Source organism: Chlorocebus sabaeus, chromosome 24, assembly GCF_047675955.1.
Source record: "Chlorocebus sabaeus isolate Y175 chromosome 24, mChlSab1.0.hap1, whole genome shotgun sequence".
Taxonomy (NCBI): domain Eukaryota; kingdom Metazoa; phylum Chordata; class Mammalia; order Primates; family Cercopithecidae; genus Chlorocebus; species Chlorocebus sabaeus.
Window position 1 is genome coordinate 39,312,583 of NC_132927.1, and position 25,266 is coordinate 39,337,848.

General features: G+C 36.8%; 1 protein-coding gene across 1 annotated transcript in view; it reads right to left on the reverse strand.

Annotated features, from left to right (window-relative positions):
• The window catches only part of KCNH5 (potassium voltage-gated channel subfamily H member 5), a 336,051-nt gene that overhangs the window by 250,293 nt on the left and 60,492 nt on the right, over positions 1-25,266 (reverse strand). Inside the window, exon 6 of the mRNA XM_007986913.3 lies at positions 20,026-20,418. Within this exon, the coding sequence (XP_007985104.1) occupies positions 20,026-20,418 (393 nt within the window). The remainder of the gene's footprint in view (positions 1-20,025; positions 20,419-25,266) is intronic.

Genomic DNA, 25,266 nt, shown 5'->3' on the forward strand with positions numbered 1-25,266 from the left:
CTGATTCTCCCAGCACTGATACCATAATCAATAATTAATAGCTTCTTAATTTTCATGAGTAGTATCACATCAGACAACCGGATAGAAACCACAAAACAGTAATAAGCTCTGTTTCATAAGCATTAGGCTCTTATTCTAAATAGATTTTATACATGAATGATTACATAGTCCATTTCCATTTCCTTTTGTAGAGTGCAATTTAAAGACTGAAAAAAAATTGCAAACTACATTTATCTGAACCTCTAACCCAGATAACAAATTATATTGCTTTTTCTCCTGTTCAGAATTCACTTCTCCAACTCAAGCTACCAAGAGCTCTATGGGGAAATAATCCTAATTATTCCATGGATTAGCTAGCATTCTCCTGTAGAAGATCTGAATTTAAATAACTTGTGCATAACACCTGTATTAGCCAATTCATATTCTTATTGAAACACAGTGGCATAAATGGCCAGACAGATAGATAAAGAATAGGCACTTATTGCCAGCAATATCCATAATGTACTAACTTTTAATATGCTTCTTGTTGTGTAAAATACTTTTATTTTCATATCCACTGGGTCCACAGTGAATATAAAGCTTGACCAAAGTATGTACCCTACGAAGAGGTATATTGCCTAAAGCCCTGAATTTTTTTAAACATTATGATATATGTACAAGCAAACCAAATTGGGGATGTCTTAAATCCTTCTTCAATAATTTCTTGCGGCCTTTAGAATAAAACTCAAACTCCTTAACACAACCTACCCCTGCCTACCTCTTCAGACTCACCTTGTGTATCTGTCTTCTGCTCTCTACACTCTGTTCATATAGGACTTCTTTCCTACCTTAAAAATATATTCTCTGTCACCCAGGGGATCTCCAAACATGCTGTTTAAAAGAATCTCCCTACCCACCAACAGTTTCTTTTGCCTGGTGAATTCCTATGCGTCTTTCAGATCTGGGCTTAAAAATATAACCCCCTCAGGGACATTTCTCCTAACTCTCCCCATCCCTGAAGGTTAAGACTCTTGTTTTACAGCTTAAATCATACAAGAAATGCTGAGGGAATGAGGTAACAGGCAATGAAAGTTGAAGCAGAGCAAGACTGAAGTGGCCATGATGGGCTATGTAAGCAAAGAGACAAAGCAAAAGAGAAGAAAGACTAAGTGTATTTGTCAGGGCTCTCCAGAGAAACAGGACCAACAGGACATGATGGACATGAAAAATGGAAATGGAGATGGAGATAGGGAGATACGGAGATGGAGATATGGAAATAGAGGTGCAGATGGAGATGGATACAGGGATGGGGATGGAGATGGAGATGGAGACAGAGACACAGATGCAGATGGAGATGGAGATGGAGGTACAGATGGAGATGCAGATAAAGATGGAGATGGAGATGGAGATGCAGATGGAGATACAGATGCAGATGGAGGTAGAGATGGAGATGGAGACGGAGATATGGAGATGGAGATGGAGATACAGATAGAGATGGAAATGGAGATGGAGATGGAGGTGCAGGTGGAGATGGATACAGGGACAGGGATGGAGATGGAGATGAGAATGCACCCAGCCATCCTGAATCTTCTATGAAAATGAAAATGTTTACGTTGTATCTTTACCTTCAAATATAACCTCCTTGTTTCAGCCCTTTGACCAGGATATCATTTGGTTTGTCAATGCCACATATGCCTGCCTGATATTTGATTGCATCTGATCAGCAACTAATGCAGACCCTAATCCAGATATAAAGCAGTGCTGGAAATCATTCAGTATCTCTGACGCAATAGCATTCATCAAAACTGCAATGGATTAATTAAAATCAGAAATTGCAAATACCTACTAGAAGAACTTATGGAATGAAGTCATGAATGATTTTAAAGGCTTCCTGGGGATCAATGAAGAAGCTAGGAAAATAATTCACACAGTAAGACAAGGTAGTGAAGAAGAATTTGCCAATATACTTGATGAAGTGGAAGAACATATTGCAGGTCATCAGAAGTGCTAACCAATGAGAAACTGGAAGAACTTGTTGAGTCACCTACAGAGGAAGAAGAAGAAACTGAAACAGAACTAGCAATGTGGATACTTGCTGGAAAGTATCCACTTTCCAATGTGGAAAGTTGCTGAAGTGTTTCAGATTCTACAAACAATAATGGACAGAATTATGGAATATGATCCACAGATAGAACAAAGCACTAAAATCTCCTATATGATCAACGAAGGAAAACAATTTCTTTTTTTTCTTTTTTCTTTTCTTTTTTTTTGTGATGGAGTTTTGCTTTTGTTACTCAGGCTGGAGTGCAATGGCGCAATCTTGGCTCACTGCAACCACTATCTCCCAGGTTCAAGCAATTCTCCTGCCTCAGCCTCCTGAGTAGCTGGGATTACAGGGATAACAATATATATATATAACTATATATATTGAGGTGAATAGATGAATGAAATCAAGTAAGGGATTTGTTTTTTTCATTTAAAGGATGACATTCAGAGAAGAATAAATCCTTCTTACGTCATTGCTGTAGTTTGCTTATGGTTTGTTGGATTTGATCCCCAGTGTGGTAGTGTTGGAACATGGGGCCTAGTGGGAGGTGTTTGAGTCATGGGATTGAATCTCTCACGAATGTCTTGGTACCATTCTCATAGTAGTGGGTGAGTTCTCACTCTGACAAGACTGGATTCATTCTTAAAGGAATGGATAACTTCCTGCAACAGTAGATTTTTCTAGAGCCAGGGCACTGTTTGGGTTTTGTCTCTCCTCATATGTCTGCTTGTCCTTTGACTTTCTCCACAAGGTTATGATGCAGCATGAAAACCCTCATCAGAATCCAGGGCCATGCTCTTGAACTTCCTAACCTGCAGAGCTGTGAGCTAAATAGACTTCTTTTCTTTATAAATTACCCAGCCTCAGGCATACTGTTATAGCTACACAAAATGGACTAAGACAGCCATCCCTGTATATTTCTCAATGTACCACCACATCTCAGAATTCAAACCAAATACACAGTCATTCATAACACTAAAAAGCAAAAATTTAACAATTGAGCTAGTGATGAGTCCTAGTGATACGTTTATCATATGTACTGGCAGGCTTCCGTACATGGAGACTGTATATTTCCTAAAAATAATTACTTTCTTTGCCAACATAGGTAAGATGTCATTAAATAGATGTTCTTTTTTTAAACTTGTTAGATTTCAATATTGAAGACAAGAAGAAGTGATTCTAAAATTCCAGTAGCATCATATTGAATATAAAATTGAGCAAATCCAAAAATCTGTAATTTATGGTAAAATAATTTTTGCACCGCTTTCCACGATCTAGACCTCTTAATTCACTGTCACCAAGACAACTGCAACATCTGTAAAAGTTTTTGAGTAAGGCCATTCACAACTCAGTGTAATCCTGTGTATAAACGTGAATATAATTGAAGACAGCTGAATTTCCTGACACAATTACCCAAAAACAAACAAATCACAATGGAAACTAGCATCTTCTGGGAAAGTGCGCACCAGGCATTTGATCATAAACTCTGTACTTGTATCTGCAATACTACTGATCAACTAAACATTCAAACACGACTATCGTAGATCATGCTTGTTTATCAGTAGACTCAGAAGGGTACAGGATAGAAATCACTGCTCATCAAAAGGGCAGTATTAACATCTTCTCCCATGGACATAGACCTCATAGCAGTTTGTGTAGCAGTCCAAAGAGCTATGCTCCCTGTCCCCCATCTCCCCAAGAAGACAACTTAAAAATGAGAAAATAAGACTCAGTCAGCAGGTACTGGAGACATCCTGACTTAAAAGCCTTGAGAAATAGTCTAATCTCACCATCACCACTACTCTCACTCATCCTGGACACTGAAAACTAAAACTCTATCTTACCGTCTACATTAACGTGACTTTGGACTATCCCTCTGTCTCTCTTAGCATGACTTTCTTTCTCCAGAACTCTCCTGTTCAGAAAAATGGTTTGATATTTTTATTACAGGAACTTTGCAAAGACCTATTAACTCTTTAGTGAAAAGTATCTGCAGACAGTTAATGGCCTGAGATTCTTTGAATTCTTTCCTTCAAAATCCTTGCCTTGCTGTTTCCTCCAATCCTGTGCTATTGTATCATATTCTTGAACTTTACCCAATTCTAATAAAGCCCACTCCCCTAGCCCCTCCCTGTTTTTAAAAGCCCACCTTAAATCAAACTTTCAATTCTTAATCCATTCTGTCCTTGTCTTTCCTGCTCTGAGTACACTACCAGAGCTTTGCATGGCTAAGTAGTAAGCAATAAATTCAACTCAGCTTTGTCTTTTTAACAGGTTGTGTTGGTAATGTTTGCAGATGTAGCTTTTGACAGCCTCATGCTCTACCTAATCTAATACTTCTAATAACAATGCCACAGGCATAGGTTTCAGAGTCCCACAAGAGATAGGCTCATATCTGTTGGAACTCTGAAAGCTCCATCATTCAAGGAACCCATAAGCCATGATGTCCTTATCAAGTTATTTATAGTTTATTAAAAGTTCCTCACAGCCTAGATGCAATTTACTGATGAGGGAATATTTTTTTCTTTCTGTGGAGATGGGGTCCTGGTATGTTGCCCAGGCTGTCCTCAAACTCCTGGGCTCAAGCAATCCTCCTTCCTCTGCCTCCCTGAGGGCTGCGATTACAGGCATTAGCCACCATGCCCAGCCATTTTTTAAAACATAAGTAATATTGCCTAGAAACATAAATGACATGTTCCCTTCATCAGTTCCCAGGGAAACAAAGGAAGACTGCTAGCCAAAAGTCAAATTCTCAAGTAGAAGAAGAAATAATTTTGTTAACCCTTTACCTAAATATAAACAACACTTCTTAAAGATGAAGAAGTTCAATACAAAGACAAATACATTGTTTATAAGTTAGTGTGTGTTATGTGAAAGCAGTGAGGTCAGGGAATAAAACGAAGTATTAAAAAGACTAAATGAAGTAGTAGGGATGAACTCCACTGGAACTTCCCCAAAAGCAGAGTAACAAAACTACGATTTCTCAAGCGTGGGGATAATTATCACACAGAAAGACAATGAACAGCAATCTCTATGCAAGTATTCATAATTACTTATGGTAAAAACTGTTTAAGAGTTAGCTGTAACATACAAATTCCAATATATTTCAACCTTCTTTGCCTCTATGTTAGAATCATCCCCTGAGTCTTAACAATAGGAACAATTTATCATGAATGACGATCAGTACAGATAAAAAAAAAAATTTATGTAAACAAGAAAATCAAACAAAGGAAGCTCAATGCTATCCTCATTGCTTGTTATTTCCTATCCTCTCAAAGCTAATTCCCTCAGTTAGACAGACTGCTTTGTCTCAGTGGAAATTCATGCAAAAGAATGTTCCTGCAATATCACCAAACTTCTCAAATCTAAGAACGTCTATCTTTAAAGCTGTGTATTACTCAACCTTGATAACATTCTCTACCAATGCCCACGAGGAATAGAATTTAAAAGCTTACACGATAGCCATCATGTTCCAATTTGGAACTTGAGGCTGACTCTTACCCTTTCTCCAAATATTTTCCCTATCTCTTCCTTCACCCTGACCCCTCTTTTATTTACAGCTTTGAATAGTTTGTGAGAAAGTTTTCCCTCAAAGTAGAAGGCAGGTATCTGTTCAGAGACTGTATCTTGTTCATCTTTGTATTCATTAGTATTTATTTGTCCACAATGCTTTGCACTCCCAGTGGGAGATCACAGGTTGGAGGCATAACCCTAAGGTAATCCTTAAACATGTATGGAAAGCTGGTAGGGCAGGTCATCTGACTGGAGGATTATTTACACGACAGCATAAGAATACTCATGGAAAGGAACTCATGAGAGGAAATGTGAACATAGTTGTCAAAGGATATGCCCTATAGTCTGTGAGGAGAAAGAGTTTAGAGCACAGCTAAGATTATGCCACAAAGGTTTCCCTCTGGCCATATCTTTCCCATTATTAACAAAAAGCATGTATAGTTAGGAAATGTGGTATGCCTCATTCACTTCAATAGAAATATTTGTAGGGTGGCAATTAGATGTCAGGCATCTTAGTAGGTATACAAATCCAAGATGAGTTACAGAGACAGAGTCTCTGCTTTGGAGATTCTTCTAGAAAGAAGTATAATACCTAACCATTAGCTCTCTAAAGATCTTTGCTGCATTTGAATTCTTTTCTTAAAGTACAATTAAAGGATGCCAAATAGGCTCACCAACACACCTTCTCTCAGCCTATAGATGAAAGACGAGTATGGATCAGCTACTAATCCAATACTCAATATAAATATAAATGAGTTGTAAATTATTATTAGAATCACTATGTTTATTAAAAGAATAGAAATCATACAATGTCAGCTTTCAGGTCACAATGGAATTAAATTAGAAATCAATAACAGAACAATATCTCAAAAATACCTAAACACTTGGAGATTAAATAACACACTTTAAATAACACGAGTCAAAGAAGAAATCTCAAAAGAAATTTAAAATAATTTGAACTATACGAAAATGAAAATACAATTTAACAATGTGTAGGACAGTATATCGCAAAAGCATTGCTTAGAGGGAAATTTATAGCTTTGAATGCACACACCGGAAAAGAAGAAAAATCTAAAATCAATAATCTAAACTTTCACCTTTGTAAACAAGAAAAAGAGGAGGAAATTAAATCCAAAGTAAGTCAAAGAAAAGCCATCATAAAAATTAAAGCAGAAATAGCCGGGCACAGTGGCTCAAGCCTATAATCCCAGCACTTTGGGAGGCCGAGGCAGGCGGATCATGAGGTCAGGAGATCAAGACCATCCTGGCTAACACGGTGAAACTCCGTCTCTACTAAAAATACAAAAAAATTAGCCAGGCATGGTGGCAGGTGCCTGTAGTCCCAGCTACTTGGGAGGCTGAGGCAGGAGAGTGGTGTGAAACCAGGAGACAGAGTTTGCAGTGAGCCAAGATCACGCCACTGCACTCCAGCCTGGGTGACAGAGCAAGACTCCGTCTCAAAAAAAAAAAAAAAAATTAAAGCAGAAATAAATGAAATTGAAAATAGGACATACATTTTAAAAATCAACAAAGCCAAAAGCTGATTCTTTGAAAGGATTTTAAAAATCAGAAAACCAAACACCACATGTTCTTACTTATAAGTCAGAGCTGAACAATGAGCACATGGACATGGGGAAGAGAACAACATACACCTGGGCCTGATGGTGGGGAGGGGGTGCCAGGGAGTGGGAGGGAGAGCATCAAGAAGAATAGTTAATACATGTGGGGCTTAATTCCTAGGTGATGGATTGATCAGTGCAGCAAACCACCATGACACAGGTTTACCTCTGTAACAGACCTGCATGTCCTGCACATATATCCCAGAACTTAAAATAAAATTAATTTTTTTTTTTTTTTGGCTGGGCACAGTGGCTCATGCCTGGAATCCCAGCACTTTGGGAGGCCAAGGCAGGCAGATCACCTGATCTCAGGAACTCGAGACCACCCTGGGCAACGTGGTGAAACCCTGTCTCTACCAAGATACAAAAAATTAGCCAGGCATGGTGGCATGCGCCTGTAGCATGAGAATCACTTGAGGCCAGGAGGCAGAGGTTGCAGTGAGCTGAGACTGCGCCACTGCACTCCAGCTTGGGTGACAGAGTGAGGTTCCATCACAAAAAAAAATAATTAAATCAATAAGCCTCTAGTCAGGCTAATGAAACAAGAGAGACAGAAGATACAAATTACTAATATTACAAATGAAAGAGGGGACACTACTACAAATTCCATGAATACTAAAGGGATAATTAAGAAATACCATGAACAACTCTGCCCACAGATCTGATAAATTTGATAATGAAATAAACCAAATCCTTGAGAGACACATCTGCTAAGACCCACACAAGAAAAAAATAATCTCAATAGAACTATATCTATTAAAGAAATTGCATCAATAATTAATAACCTTCTAAAACACAAAGCAGATAGGTTCACAAGTGAAATCTATCAAACATTTAAGGAATAAATTATACCAATTTCCTCCAATGTTTTCCAGAAGGTAGAGGCAGAAAGAATACTTTCTTATTCATTTGATGAGACCAGCATTACCCCAATACCAAAACCAAAGACATTACAAGAAAAGTGCAAACCAATATCTCTCATGAATATAGATGTAAAAATTCTCAACGAAATATTAGTTTTGTTAATATTCAATTAAAAAATTTTTAATCTAACTATGTATTTTAAAAAGTATACACTGTGACCAACTGGATTTGGTTCTAGGTATGCAAAGCTGGTGCAACATTTGAAAGTCAATTAACGTAATCCATAACATCAACAAGCTAAAGGAAAATGGCATGATCATATCAATGGATGTAGATAAATCATTTAACAAATCCAACATCTATTCATGATAAAATACTCTCAACAAACTACAAGATGAAATTCTTGAACATGATAAAGAACATCTACAAAAAAAAAAAAAAAAACCTACACCTAACATCATATTCAAGAGTGAAAAACTAGAAGCTTTCCTATTAAGATCAGGAACAAGGCAAAGATGTTCCCTCTCATCACTTCTTTTCAAAATCATCATGGAAATTCTAGCTAATGCAATAAAACAAGAAAAGGTACACTTACTGGGAAGGAAGAAATAAAAATGTCATTGTTCACAGACGATTATCCATGAGATGAGATAATTATCTATGTAGAAAATATGAATAAATTGACCAAAAACCATGAAACTCGTAAGTAATTATAGTAAGGTTCCAGGTTACAAGGTTAATACAAAAGGCAATTGCTTTTCTGTATACCAGCAAGGCACAAGAGGAATTTGAAATAAAAATCATAATGCCATTTACTTCAGCCATCTCCAAAATACTTAAATATAAATCTAATAAAATGTGTACATGATCTATGAGGAAAACTACAAAACCTATGAAATACATCAAAGAAGAACTAAATAAGTGAAGAGATATTTCATGTTCATGGATAGTAAGACTCAATATTGTCAAGATGTCAGTTCTTCTCAAAATGAACTAGAGACAACAAAAACCCAGTCAAGAACCTAGCAGGTTATTTTGTTGATACAAGTAGACTGATTCTAGCTTATATGGACAGCCAAAAAATTCAAAATAGCCACTACAATATGGAAGTTGAAGAACAAAGTCAGAAGACTGATGCTACATGACTATAGAACTATAGCAATAAAGAGAGTATGGCATTGGTGAAAAAACAGACAAACAGATTAACTGATCAGAGTGGAGAATCCAGGAACAGACCCACATAAATATAATCAACTGATATTAGAAGAAGGCAAAAAGGCAATGCAACAAAACAAACAGTCTTTTCAAAAAATAGTGATGAAACAACTGGATATCCACACTGACCCTACACCCTTCATGAAATTTAACTCAGAATAAATCGTATAAAATATAAAATGCAAAACTATAAAACTTATGGGAGATAACATAGGAGAAAATCTAGATGACCTTGAGTATGACAATAACTTTACAGGTACAACACCAAAGGCACAATCCATGAAAGTGATAATTGATAAGCTGGACTTAATTAAAATGTAAACTTCTACTCTGCAAAAGTCACAGTCAAAAGAATGAGAAGACAAGCCACAAACTGAGAGAAAATATTCGCAAAAGATATCTAATAAAGTACGATCATCTAAAATATAAAAAGAACTCTTAAAACAACAATAAAAATAAACAATAGACAAAAGATCTGAACACACATCTTACCAAAGAAGATATTCCTATGAGAATTAAGCATATAAAAAGATGTTCAGCAACATATGCCATTTGGCAAATGCAAATTTTAAAACATCAAAACAGATACATTTAAACAGATACCACTATACACCTATTAGAATAGTCAAACTCCAAAATACTAACAGCGCCAAATGTCGGCAAGGATGAGGAACAACAGAAATTCTCATTCATCGCTGATGGGAATACATAATGTTGCTGCCACTTTGGAAGACAGACAGTTTGAAAGTTTCTTACAAAATTAAACATAGTCTTACCATATGATTCAGCAATCATGTTTCTTGGTATTTACCCAAATATGTTTAAAACTTATGTCTACATATAAACCTGCGCATGAATGTTTATAACAGCTTTATTCCTAATTTTGACAAAACTTGGAAGCATCCAAGATGTTCTTTAGTAGGTAGGTGAATGAATAAATAAACTGTGATACATCCAGACAATGATATGTTATTCAGCACAGAAAAAACAAAAAAAAAAAGAGCTATCAAGCCTTGAAAAAACACAGAGGAACCTTAAATGCATATTACTAAGAGAAAGAAGCCAATATGAAAAAGCTACAAACTATCTGATTCTAACTATGTGACACTTAGAGAAGCCAAAACTATTGAGACACAAGGGATCAGTGATTGCCATGGGTTAGCAGAGAAGGGGGAAAGAATAAGTAGAGCATGGAAAAAAATTTAAGACAGTAAAACTAATCTGTGTGATGCTGTAATGGAGGACACATGTCATCATACTTCTGTCCAAACCCATTAAAGGTACAAAATCAAGAGTGAAAGCCACTAGAAACTATCAACTTTGGGTGACAATGATGTATTCATGTGGGTTCATCAACTGTAACAGATGTACCACTCTGGTGCGGAATTTTCATAGTGGGAGAATCTATGCATGTTTGGGAGCAAAGGGTACATGGGAAATCTTTGTACCTCCTCAATCTTGCTACAAACCTAAAAGCAGTCTTAAAAAATAAAGTCTATTTTTAAAAAGGCTCACACTCTTTACAAAGTTAGATTTAACAGCAGATTGCTCAGGACTCAATGTTGGCATGCTATCATCAGCTGGGGATTACAGTGAAAAGAAAAATCAACCAATTCCAAGAAGGATTGGGTAGTGCTATGGTTTGATTGGTTTGTCCCCTCAAATATATATGTTAAAACTTAATCTTCAATGCACTAATATTGGGAGATGAGGTCAAATAGAATGTATTCAGGTCATGAGGGATCTGCCCTCATGCATGGATTAATGCCACTATGAGGACACATCATTTGTCTTGTCTGCTCTTCTGCCTTCCACCATGTGAGGAGACAGTAGGAAGGTCCCCACAAGACACCAGATGCCAGTGCCTTGGACTTCCTAGTCTCCAAAACTGTGAGAAATAAGTTCTTGTTCTTCATAAATGACTCAACCTGTGGTATTTTGCTATGGCAGCACAAAACAGACTTAGAGAGGCAGTATATACGGATTTAATAAGAATAAAACTAGGAAAACAAACAGAAAAATTAGGTACATCCTAGTTACACTACTCAAATATTATTTTAAATTATCTATACACTTTAATGAAAAGGTAATGGCAAGCCAACTGTATTAAATAACAATTTCTAACATGCTATTCTTTGCAGAAAGTCTGAGATGTCAAGAAAAAGGGACAAAGAGGATTCCAAGCTGACAAAAGTTACTGAAGTCTAGAAGCATAATTGGCCTCTCTGATTTCCTATTCTTGTTTTAATGACTAGATCAGAAATAAGAATTATTAATGTAATTATGTAGGATAAAGTGAAATAATGCATGTGGCAGCTTGACAAGTATAATTCATGGCAAAACAATAATTTAGAAAATTATTTCCCATAAACTTTTCTGAAAATTAAAAGTATTTACATACTTCTACTTAGCAGTCATTGTTCTATTCATTCTTTCTTCTAAAGCGATGCATGAGTTATCTTTTCTCAATTTCATTTTTTGACCTAGTTTTTTTTTGTTTTTTTGTTTTTTTGTTTTTTTTTTTATTTTTGAGACGGAGTCTCACTCTGCTGCCCAGGCTGGAGTACAGTGGCCGGATCTCAGCTCACTGCAAGCTCCGCCTCCCGGGTTATGCCATTCTCCTGCCTCAGCCTCCCGAGTAGCTGGGACTACAGGCGCCCGCCACCGCGCCCGGCTAATTTTTTGTATTTTTAGTAGAGACGGGGTTTCACCGTGATAGCCAGGATGGTCTCGATCTCCTGACCTCGTGATCCGCCCGTCTCGGCCTCCCAAAGTGCTAGGATTACAGGCTTGAGCCACCGCGCCCGGCCTTGACCTAGTTTTTATGTTTATCACTTATTAAGACTACTCATTATCATCAAAATTCCCCATGTATCATATTTCCTAAATCCTCCTATGCTACCAAACTGCATGTTATCTGCAGCTGCTCCATCTTTGATGATGTTCTATGGCTCAACTCCCTCTAATCTCTCCAAATTCAGGCTCCCTGAACCTCCCAAAGCTGTATTCCAATGCATACTACAAAGAAGCTCAATCCTATTCTTTGGATTCTTAGTGACAACATTCTTTTACCCTCTGTTTATGGCTTTTAGAACATTTATGTTCCTTCTTTTCAAACAGAATGCCTTCTTTAATGGAATCTATCTTTTCTGCCTCACAATCTTCTTAAAGAATCACATATTCAGTTCATGAATTCCTAGTAAACCAAACTACCTTCAGAGAGCATGTTGACAATCTCGAAAATAAAGAATATTATTAAGTCTTTTATGTCATTCTGCGCTTGCATCATGTAAAAGGATTATATCGTAATTTTCAGACTCATATTCTCTCTTATTCCCAAGACACCATTAACGTACTTCCTCTTCAGGTTTAAGTTCTATTTTATTTTTATGTCATTGTACAATTTACTAAAACCTTGCTAACATTTTACTGCTTCATGTCAATAAGTCACCAGTATACTTTAAGAGCAATGAAGAAATACCAAGGAGATGGAAGACACATTGTTCACCATCACAGGATTTATAATCCAGCTGAGGAAACAAACATACAAATGAAATAATTATACCCCATCAGACTAGCAGAATTCTACAAGCAAAATTTGTTAGTATCCCTTTTCTCATTTATTCCTTATAACCACCTTGTGATATAAGTAATTTAGCTATACACTCCTTCCCTTGTTTTACATCATGGAAACTGAGAACCAGAGTAACCCTCTCAAAGTCTCAAAGCAAATATGTCCTAGGCAAGGCATAAGACTCCAGAACGTCCAACAGCTGATATAGTGCTTATGAACACACACAAATCAACAAAAGAAAAAATATTTTTAACTCTATTAAGATGCATACCTATACAGATGAAATATGGTGAAGATATTAATTAAAGCTGCTTGGGAATGATGCAGGCAGGCTTCCTGAAAGAAATATGTTCCAGAAAGGTGAATGTTATAATAAGGGGTAATAAAGAGCCAATCTACAGGAACTGACCCAGAAAGAAGGAGAAGAATGCGTAAAATAGTATGAATGAAGAAGTTGATAAACATGTGGATAAATCTAAATAAGAAGTGACAATTAAATATTAATAAAACAATCACAGATTAAAAGGAAAAAACTAAAAATAATGTAGGCCCAAAATAAAAGACAATAATCATTTGAAAGATGAAGGGGAACAGAAGTGCTTGAATTAAATGAAGAAAGGTAAAGATACTTAGAAGCTTCTGGAATTTAAGTCAAACACTGATGTTAAAAATGTACAAGTAATCGATTAACAGAAAAAATTCCAAACCAGTAGGAGGAATCCAAGAGATTAAAGAAAATTTCAATCAATCCAAAACCTGGAAAAACAAAAGGAAAAAGAAAACAGCAAAAAACAAAGATAAGAAAAGGCATTTAAAAATAGAAAATAAGATGTACTAACTAAATCAAAATGTAATTAATCACAATAAATGTAAACAGATTAAACTTGCCTGTTAAAGAGACTTTCAGAATCTATACACTACTCATAAAATATATATCCAGAAATATACAGACCAGGTACACACCAACTACACAAAAGCAAATTTAGCTATAATAGTATAGAGCAAACTAGACCTTAAGCAAGGAAAGCATTATTAGCGACAAAGAACGTTAGAAAAATGTGGAAGAAATCTCCCAGAAAGTATAGCAAAAATATAAAGGATTGGAAAATAGGAGATTTTTTTTAAAAAAAGGAAATTACAGGAGTGGTCCCATAGGTACAATATCTGAATAAAAGGAGTTCCAGAAAGAGAGAAAATTTAGAAAAGGTCAGAGGGCTGGAGAAAATCATAATAGGAAAAATATCGAGACAGTAGCCATGTTTTTCCAGACTGAAAAGGACCACCTAGTTGATACCCATCAAAACTGATGAAAATAGATCTGCACAAAGGTATATCATCAGAAAGTTACAGAACCTTGGGACAGAGAAGATATATGAAACTTCCAGAAAGAGAAAATAGGTCACATGTAAAGGACCAGAAATCATAATGACTTCAAGTTTCTTATCAGAATTACCGGAAGATAGAGTACAATGGCATTGTATCTTTCAAAATTCTGAAGGAAAATTATCTCTAGCCAAGAATATTATAGCTAGCTCAACCATCAATTAGGTGAAAGAGTAAAGACAGGTTTAAGAAAATGATATTGATAGAATATCTCTTGCATCAATGTAATGAAGGAAGATTTAGATAATTGTCAGAGAACTTTGTGGCTGAATTAGTGATAAGAACATAGAAAACGTAAAATCAGACAGTTATCAGCTCCCAGAAAAATGGAAAGTGCAAAAAAGGAAAAGTAATTACAACATGCTGCAAGGATCAGCTAGAAAGTGCATATTTGCAGTCATAATAATATAAACACTTGGCAGGGCCCAGTGGCTCACACCTGTAATCACAACATTTTGGGAGGCTGAGGCGGGCGGATCACTTGAGGTCAGGAATTCAAGACCAGACTGGCCAACATGGTGAAATCTTAAAAAAATTTTTAAAAATTATCCGAGTGTGGTGGTGTACACCTCTAGTCCCAGCTGCTGTGGAGGTTGAGGCAGGAGAATCGCTTGAACCTGGGAGGCAGAGGTTGCAGTGATCATACCCCTGCACTCTGGCCTGGGTGACAGAGCAAGACTCTGTCTCCAAAAAAAGAAATAAATTAATAATAAAAATATCAACCCTTAATATTTATTGAATCAAAAGGATGATACATTGTGAGAATGAGGTGATGAAAATGGTGCATGTAAATAGTAAGAGAAGGTAGAAAGGGGAGCTAAAATCTCACCTTTCATAGTGAGAAGTCAAAGACAAAACCTAAAATTGACAAACCAAGAGGTAGATATGCAGTCATGTCGTTTGGTGACATGGAAGCAAATAATAAAAGAATCCGCCGAAAAATTTGAAAGTGGCGCTCTTCCAAATCAGGAATGAACTTCCATTCACAATTGCTTCAAAGAGAATAAAATACCTAGGAATCCAACTTACAAGGGATGTAAAGGACCTCTTCAAGGAGAACTACAAACCACTGCTCAGTGAAATCAAAGAGGACACAAACAAATGGAAGAACATACCATGCTCATGGATAGGAAGAATCAATATCGTGAAAATGGCCATACTGCCCAAGGTAATTTATAGATTCAATGCCATCCCCATCAAGCTACCAATGAGCTTCTTCACAGAATTGGAAAAAACTGCTTTAAAGTTCATATGGAACCAAAAAAGAGCCCGCATCTCCAAGACAATCCTAAGTCAAAAGAACAAAGCTGGAGGCATCACGCTACCTGACTTCAAACTATACTACAAGGCTACAGTAACCAAAACAGCATGGTACTGGTACCAAAACAGAGATATAGACCAATGGAACAGAACAGAGTCCTCAGAAATAATACCACACATCTACAGCCATCTGATCTTTGACAAACCTGAGAGAAACAAGAAATGGGGAAAGGATTCCCTATTTAATAAATGGTGCTGGGAAAACTGGCTAGCCATAAGTAGAAAGCTGAAACTGGATCCTTTCCTTACTCCTTATACGAAAATTAATTCAAGGTGGATTAGAGACTTAAATGTTAGACCTAATACCATAAAAATCCTAGAGGAAAACCTAGGTAGTACCATTCAGGACATAGGCATGGGCAAAGACTTCATGTCTAAAACACCAAAAGCAATGGCAACAAAAGCCAAAATTGACAAATGGGATCTCATCAAACTAAAAAGCTTCTGCACAGCAAAAGAAACTACCATCAGAGTGAGCAGGCAACCTACAGAATGGGAGAAAATTTTTGCAATCTACTCATCTGACAAAGGGCTAATATCCAGAACCTACAAAGAACTCAAACAAATTTACAAGAAAAAAACAAACAACCCCATCCAAAAGTGGGCAAAGGATATGAACAGACATTTCTCAAAAGAAGACATTCATACAGCCAACAGACACATGAAAAAATGCTCATCATCACTGGCCATCAGAGAAATGCAAATCAAAACCACAATGAGATACCATCTCACACCAGTTAGAATGGCGATCATTAAAAAGTCAGGAAACAACAGGTGCTGGAGAGGATGTGGAGAAATAGGAACACTTTTACACTGTTGGTGGGATTGTAAACTAGTTCAACCATTATGGAAAACAGTATGGCGTTTCCTCAAGGATCTAGAACTAGATGTACCATATGACCCAGCCATCCCATTACTGGGTATATACCCAAAGGATTATAAATTATGCTGCTATAAGGACACATGCACACGTATGTTTATTGCAGCACTATTCACAATAGCAAAGACTTGGAATCAACCCAAATGTCCATCAGTGACAGATTGGATTAAGAAAATGTGGCACATATACACCATGGAATACTATGCAGCCATAAAAAAGGATGAGTTTGTGTCCTTTGTAGGGACATGGATGCAGCTGGAAACCATCATTCTTAGCAAACTATCACAAGAACAGAAAACCAAACACCGCATGTTCTCACTCGTAGGTGGGAACTGAACAATGAGATCACTTGGACTCGGGAAGGGGAACATCACACACCGGGGCCTATCATGGGGAGGGGGGAGGGGGGAGGGATTGCATTGGGAGTTATACCTGATGTAAATGACGAGTTGATGGGTGCAGCACACCAACATGGCACAAGTATACATATGTAGCACACCTGCACGTTGTGCACATGTACCCTACAACTTGAAGTTTAATAATAATAAATAAATTAAAAAAAAAAAAAAAAAGAAAGTGGCGCTCTAGGGTCTTCTCTTTTTTAAAACGAGACATTGCCAACTGTTCTTTATAGAGATTTTACCAATTCGTTCTCCCCTGAGCAGTATATGAGAGGGACGTACCACATCCCACTTGATCAACTGAGGTCCTGTAAGGAGTAGATGCTAAGCCAGGGTTATTTATGCAAGAATTTTACTGACGTAAATGCCTGGGAAGGACAAAATGGGGAGAAGCGGAACACGAAGAGCCTTTGGACTACAGTGCAAGTCTAACACCTGTGAAAGAGAGAAGGAAGACTCGGGTAGGAAGAAAAAGCTTAAACTTTTACATAATAAATGGACAGTCCCAGAGCAAAAGTTGCACGTATAGACAAGTTATAGCATTCCCACCATACTCAGACATTGACGGGGAGCAGCCCTGGGGAAATGTGTGAGCCCAGCTTCAATATGTGAGCTGCAGCAGATCAGAAAAGGCAGCAGCCTTCAGTTAACTGTGTTCAGTGCTGTGTTGGAAAATGATTAACAACTAGCTCTACAGAAAGTTTTTTTAAAAGGCCTTGATTTGTAGCTTTTGCTACTTTCTGTGGTGTAAATACTCCCACTGTGGCTAATTTCAAGCTGCCACTGTGAGATCACTAAATGCTGAGTTAAGAAGAGATGCTAACAACAGGCTTTCTAAAGCCAGGAGCTGGACCGAGGGTGCCGCTGACTGTACTCCACACAACATGTGTTTATGAAAGGAGATTTGAGCGGTGTGCCTACTTAGCTACTACACTCAATAGCCTAGCATTCTAACAGTTTCGGTCTTTGCAGTGTGATAAATGAAAATTGTATTTAGTGCAGATTTACTTTGCATTTCTTGAATATGAGCAAAATTGAGGGAATCTTTTAATATAAATATTATTGCAGTATTACATATAATTATAAATGTATTTATTATTATACAATATATTTACTGCAATACTAATCGAACCAATCTTTTGATTATTTTTAATTGATAGAAATAATTGCATGTATTTACTATGTAGAACATGACGTCTTTAAGTATGTATGCATTGTGGAATGACTAAATCTAGCTAGTTAACATATGTGTTTCTTCACATATCATTTTTGTGGTGAGAACACTTTACATCCACTTTCCTACCATTTTTACAGAATGTAGTACATCATTAACTATAGTCGCCATGTTGTATAATAGATTTCTTGAATTTAGTTCCATCTAACTGAAGTTTTGTATTCTTTTACCATCTCTCCATTCACCGCACCCCCTGGTTACCATCATTCTACTCTATATGAGATGAACTTTTCTAGATTCCACATGAGTGATTCCTTTCATTAAAATCTTTAGGCCTATGTTCTAAATAACCAATGTATTAATGTAATCATCTGTGTAGTGTGCAAAACATAAATACTGCTTATTGTCCCCTATTATGTGATTTGTATTTTCAAAATTAACTCCTTTAACTCACTTCAGAAGATAAATTTGAAAAAAAAATCTTTAAAAGCTTCATGTAGGTGGACTCAAAACTTGGAAAATGAATTACTATGATTTCTTTTTTCCCATAATTTGCAAAGTAATAATTACATATACAGTATGAAAATACAATGTCTACATTAAATTTGGGGGAAATAATATTTGTATTATTATAGTTGATTGAATGTAAATATTTTATGGAAAAAGTCACTGAAGAAAAGTTTCAATCTATCTCCCAACACACATAGAGAAACAATAATATATTACAATGTATAATAATAATAATAATAACAGAATAAGGAATTTTCCATTGAGCAGTCTACAGAGTAGAATCTATAGGAACATCTTAGGACAATTAAGTTAGTAATATTACCATTATTAAGACATTTTAATAATAGATATATTCTATACTGACTCTTCTATATATTATGAATTCAAATTACTGGTTATATCCTATTAGCTTGGTGTAACAACTTAAATATCATCTGCTATTAAGTTAGAGGCTGAGAAGCTGTGAATGAAGTGGTCTTTTAAGCTTTTACATATTTTAATTACTTCTAGGTGCACTGATAACACTGAAGAAGCAGAGCCTTAAATTAGACCAGACATCAGAAGTCATCTGATATGGTTTGGTTCTGTGTCCCCACCCAAATCTCATCTCGAATGGTAATCCCCACATGTCAAGAGAGGGACCTGGTGGGAGGTGATTAGATTATAGGGGCAGTTTTCCCCACGCTGTTCCCATGATAGTGAGGGAGTTCTCACGAAATCTGGGGGTTTTAAAAGTGGCAGTTTCCCCTGTGCTTCTTTCTCTCTCCTGTCGCCATGTGAAGAAGGTCCTTGCTTCCTTCCACCAGGATTATAAGTTTCCTGAGGCCTCTCCAGCCATGTGGAACTGTGAGTCAATTAAATATCTTCTGTTTATAAATTACCCAGTCTCAGGTTGTATATTTATAGCAGTATGAAAATGGACTAATATGTCATCCAATACCCACAAATATATTCAGACAAAATGTAAAGCAAAAGCTATGAGGAAGAAACCAAAGCGGCAAAAATTCAAGAATTGCTCTTTCATAAAACTTTCTTTATCTTTATGTTACCTCTACCATGGTTACCATAAGTATCTTGAGAGGAGCAGTCAATAGATCTGTGAATGAATAGAGTTTTCAAATGCTGCAGCTTTTCAAAGAAAATACATCTACTTACTAGGTTGTTATAAAAGTAAATGTGGTTTTTACCATTAAAAGTAATTGTGAAAACCACAATTACTTTTGCACCAACCTAATATCTTCTTTCAATCAATTATGTAGTTTGTGAACCGTAGTTGACTTCAAATGCCACCACTTTTCTTCTCCTCCACTTCTTCCATCCACAACCTCCAATTCCCAGTAATTAGTACTTTCAACCAGATATCAAGGAAAAGAAATAGATGAACACTAACTGAAGGTAATCAAATGCAATAACTTTTGGCAAGGGTTTCAAGAAAGTTGAAAATGGTGGCTAAAAAGAGGTTTGGATTATCTGTGGAATCCATTTATCCTGATGTTTTCAAAACATATGACCCACAGTACTCAGAAAACCAAAACAAAAGACTTACCTCATCCACATTTTCAAAGGCATTGATGATGTCATAAGGTAAACAAGACAGCAGATCGATCACAAACCAAGTTTTCAGATAGTTCATCCTTATGAGCTTAGGGTCAGAAATGACCTCTCCACCAGGCCCCACGAAAGTTGTGTGAAAATTTAAAACGATGTCAACCAGAAAAATAACATCCACCACACTATCCAGTACCAGCCAGGCTATGTTGTTCTGTTTTGTTTTGAAGGAAACATTATAAGGAACCATAATGGCGGTGTAGAAGGTAAGAATTAAAATCACCCAATCCCAAGTAGTTTTAAAAGCACAATAATGTAAAATAATGTGTGGTGGCGTCTTTGGCGCTTCTTGTTTATACTGAGGAAGGATATCTGATCCCAGCTGAAGAACCTAAAAGAGAGAAAATGTGTTTATACATGACTAGGTTATCTCTGCACAGTCAGTGATGAGTTCAAATCTACTGGCAGTCAAACCACAGCCAGTCATGCTCCATAGTCTTGCCTCCCTCTTTTCCTGAGTTGTCCTAAAATCTGTTCACAGGAAGTCACTCCAAGTCCAAGCACTCTACCAAAGCTGATCTTTCTGCTGTTCTATCTGGCCTGCTCTGACGCAGTAGCCAACACTGATCCACAACACTGCTAGATGTCCACTTCTTCAAGTGCCTCCAGCACACTCACTCTGTAAGCCCCCCTAGAATCACATGGCTCTCATGGACTGTCTGGCAGTTATTTGGGTGACACACCATTATCTATTCTTCATACACATTTAGCACCTCGGAAAGCATAACTCTGATTCTGATGGCCTCGCTGGACCCCAGCATCCCACTGTTGGTGATGTTATTGTTGAATGATACTTAGCAAGGGCCTTGATGGCTGGCACAGCAGTGTAAAGGATTGTAAAGGGTATCACCTGCTTTTTCCCTTTCTCCCTTAGATCTGGACTTAAAGAATATTGTGTTTCTTGCCCAAGTGCAGATTTCCTTTAGGGAAAAAAATATTAAATACTCAAGTTTGTTTCTGTATACCTATTTGACAAATGGAAAAATTTCAGTGTAAGGTTATATGAACCTTGAATTATACTAATTAGGTCTAATTACAGTAGGAAAAAAAGATAAACAGCAGATGACAGAGCAAGAGTAGAGGTTTGTGTATCCCTGGGCAAAGGTAACCAACATAAGACATAGCATGGCCTTCTGGAACCTGGAACCTGGGAATTCTAAAAAACAGTTGAGGCAAGCAGATCACGAGGTCAGGAGATCGAGACCATCCTGGCCAACATGGTGAAACCCCATCTCTACTAAAAATACAAATATTAGATGGGTGTGGTGGTGCATTCCTATAAATCCCAGCTACTCAGGAAGTGGAGACACCAGAATCACTTGAACACAGGAGGCAGAGGTTGCAGTGAGCTGAGATTGCGCCACTGCCCTCCAGCCTGGCGACAGAGCGAGACTACATCTCAAAAACAAAAAACAAAAAAACAAACAAAAAAAAACAGTTGAAGGGGTAAACCAAAAATTTCTGCCCTTTGCCATCAATGAAGCCAAAGACAACGTATGTGTTAAAGAGTTTGGTAAATTGAAATTTTTAAATATTTTCAACAGCTTTGCCCATCTTATGTATTCAGTTATTCAGTGTCTCTAGGACTAATGGGACCCAGGAGGTAGGAGTCAAAAAGTCCAAATCATAAAATCATAAATGCATTAAATATTTAGATGTAGGAATGGATAAAAATAAAAATACTTGTTAGCATGTAACTCTGAGTTATAATATATGCCAAAAATCAAAACAAATATGCTAGCATCTTTGGAAGCTTGGGAGAGTATCCTAAAGTTCCTCTCACATACAGAACTTATGTATCAGAAAACTAAGAATATAATATCCATTGTTACTATTTTTTGATATGGAAAACATCATTGGTGGTCTCTTTAATTGTATGTTAGAATTGTTGTTTTTATTTTGGAGTTTGTAAGAATACTTGTAAAGATATTTTATGTATTTGCCATTATCAGTACCTCAGTTATATTTTTCCTATGATGTCTTAAATTACTTAACAGCAAATTATCCTACCAGGAGTGTAAGTCATGTTGGGGTGAAGCATTATATATATACAATTGTACATAATCGTGGTGTTTCTTTTGCCTTTCAACCACTGGCCTGTCAGTTCCAATTTCATTGTGCTACACATGAAAATTGCCTTCATATTCAATGTTAGTAGTTTACCATCTATATATACACAGTCTATGTTTAACCACAAATAAATCAAACTTGGGAAATAAGAACAAACTCAGTGCCAGGATGCATTACCACCTTCATGGACCCTAAGCCTTCGTTCCTTCCTGGACTCCTTCATGGTGAAACCTCGTCACTACTAAAAATACAAAAATTAGCCAGGCTTGGTGGCACGTGCCTGTAGTCCCAGCTACTCTGGAGGCTGAGGCAGGAGAATCATTCGAACCTGGGAGGCAGAGGTTGCAGTGAGCTGAGATCGCACCACTCACTGCACTCCAGCCTGGGCGACAGAGCAAGACAGTCTCAAAAAAAAAAAAAAAATAGTATATACATACATATATATGTGTATATATATATGCATGTGTGTATATATTATAACAGCATTCCTATAAAGATAAATATATTAATATCACACATTCAATTTTCATTTTTACCTAAAAGTTACTCTGTTTTCTTCTGCCGTTAATAGAAATTGAAACATCTTATAGGCCCGTAAAAGCGCTGTGGGGCCCTGGACACCATGCCTACTGTGCTAACAGATGTCAGCCCTGCTCAGTACCCCGGATTAATGCAGGTCTTCTCTAAAGATGCAATGGCATCACCCTAAGTTCAGAAAGTCTTAAACCTAGCTATACATTAAAATCATCTGGGGAAGTTTTAAAAGAATACAGTATACTTCTACCTAGACTCCACCCTGGAGAATGATTAAATTGGTCTTGTTTGGGTTCTCAGAGAATCTATAGTTTCAAAACCTTCCCAGGTGTTTACAATGTACAGCCCAAGTTAAGATCTGTCTTACATTTCTTTAGATATTCAGGACCCAATTCTCTAGACAGTGATTTGTGTATGTAAACCCCTCCAAAAAAAATGCAAGATGAGGACAAAAAGGAGGAGGAAAGGGTAGAGGAGGACAAGGAGGAGGAGGAAGAGGAAAATGGCAACAACAAAAAATAGTGCACAAAAAATAATTGAAGCTTGATCCTTTTTCATATGCAAAGCATTACCTTAATCTTCACTCTGTCCCTGGGCTCTTTTATAAAACAGTGAGTAACAGACTCTTCACTTTCATTGTTACTTCATTTGTGCTTTTATAAGCAACAAGCCTTTGGTGGAGGGAGGATGAAATCACATTTTTTTGATGTATTTTTGTACCAATACAGACACATTCTTCCTCTCTGAAGATCTGAGAGCACTGACTCCAACAAAGTCAGGCCCACTGACTGATGTGGCAGGGTACATTTATCTCTACCCAACATAAAAGTGAACAAGCTAAAGGCAATCAGCAGGGCGTCAATGCATGCGGAAAATTAATTAACTACCTTTATGGAGACTGGAATCTTTGAAACTGGGGATCAGCTCCAAATTTGGGGGATCAAGTAGAACTGAGATCAAATTTATCTGTCTTTGAAAAAGTGAAAGAGCCTAAAATTCCATAGCAAAACCAAATGCTTGAGTTGAGCAAATTATATGAGTTTTGAGTACCATTGGAAAAACAATATTGTTGTACTTATTTGATATTTCTTTTATATCTATGTTTGCAGATTAAGAGCATGCACTGCAGGGCAGGTATTCAGACTAAATGTCTATCGACAATCTTGTTATTTCTGTGTGCTCTCTGAAACCGATCCTAAGATCTGACAGAAAGCAGTTTTATATCAGAACCAGGTTTATGAATAAGGGATGACTGGCAAAGAAACTAACACTAATCACAGAACAAATAAAAAAAAAAAACCAGATGGGATGAAATAGGAATGTTTCTCAAAAGTAAAAACGAGAAAATGTCAAGGGGAAAGTTTCTTTCTTTTCCCTGGACATAGAGAAAAACAATCCTGAGTGATTCTGGGTGCTAAGGGAGAAGATTTTCTTCTCTATGTCCCCCTTCCACTTGCTCTCACTCTATTGTGTAACAGACAAAAGAAAAATCCTGAATAAGGTGTGGTTAAGACTCCGAAGGAATCATGACTATAAAAATTAACAATCACAGAAACAACCTCCTACATTTCAGCTTGATTTGTAGAAAGAAACAGGCAACTTTAGGCAGAAGAGTAAATAGCTCCAAAATCTAATCATTTTTGCAAAAGAAAGTTGTATCTCATTGTCTGTTTTAAATCTTGTACTAATTGCATATTATCTTTTAAATATTGTGATTATTATTATTAGTTAATATTTAGTTATATTAATGTCTTATTTTGGTCTTCAGAAACATGTCTGCACATCAAAGGATTCATCTTTCCCCAAGCTAACAGTGCTGTTTAAAGCAGAAAACTGTAATAAGTCTTTTTGTTAGCCATGGTCTAAGGAAAACTCTACAGTCTTCTAAATTCAGGGAACATACTTTACTTCCTAATCCCCTCCAAACCAGAGTCTATATTTACAATGAGCTAAGAAAATTACTCTGAAGTGCTTTGACTCACTTTTCTGCAGCAGAGAAAACTGATAAGCATATAGATTTTATTTTATCCGTCTCTCTTCTGGTAAAAGTTACCTGAGAATATTTTGTGAGTGCAAACGTAGTGCTCAGCATAGTTTTGGTAGCTTAATGAACCTTTTGGCATCTTTCAAACCAGTAACACAAATCATAGTTATAGAAGACATGTGAACAATAAAGCTATTAGCTGCCTCATAGTTCTGTCCTCATTTTTTTTCTCCTTAGTCTCAGGGTAACATCGTCTAGTCACATGACTTGAACAGCCATAACTGTAAGGATGATACTGAAGCTTACCACTCAAACTCAAATATCTTTCCAGAGTGCCAAACCCATAAATCTCACTGCCGTTCAGGCATCTCCACTAGGACTTCCTATCAGGCTGTTCAAACTTAGTATGCCCAAAACTGAGCTCATGGTCATTGTCCTCAAATCTTCTTTCCTTCCTCTTACATTCGTCATTTTATTAACCAACAGTACTATCTACCCTGTCATCTAAATCAAAAACATAGAATTGCACTGGACTCAATCCCTTGTTTCACACACTATTCTAATGTATCAACAAATGTGTTTAATCTTTTT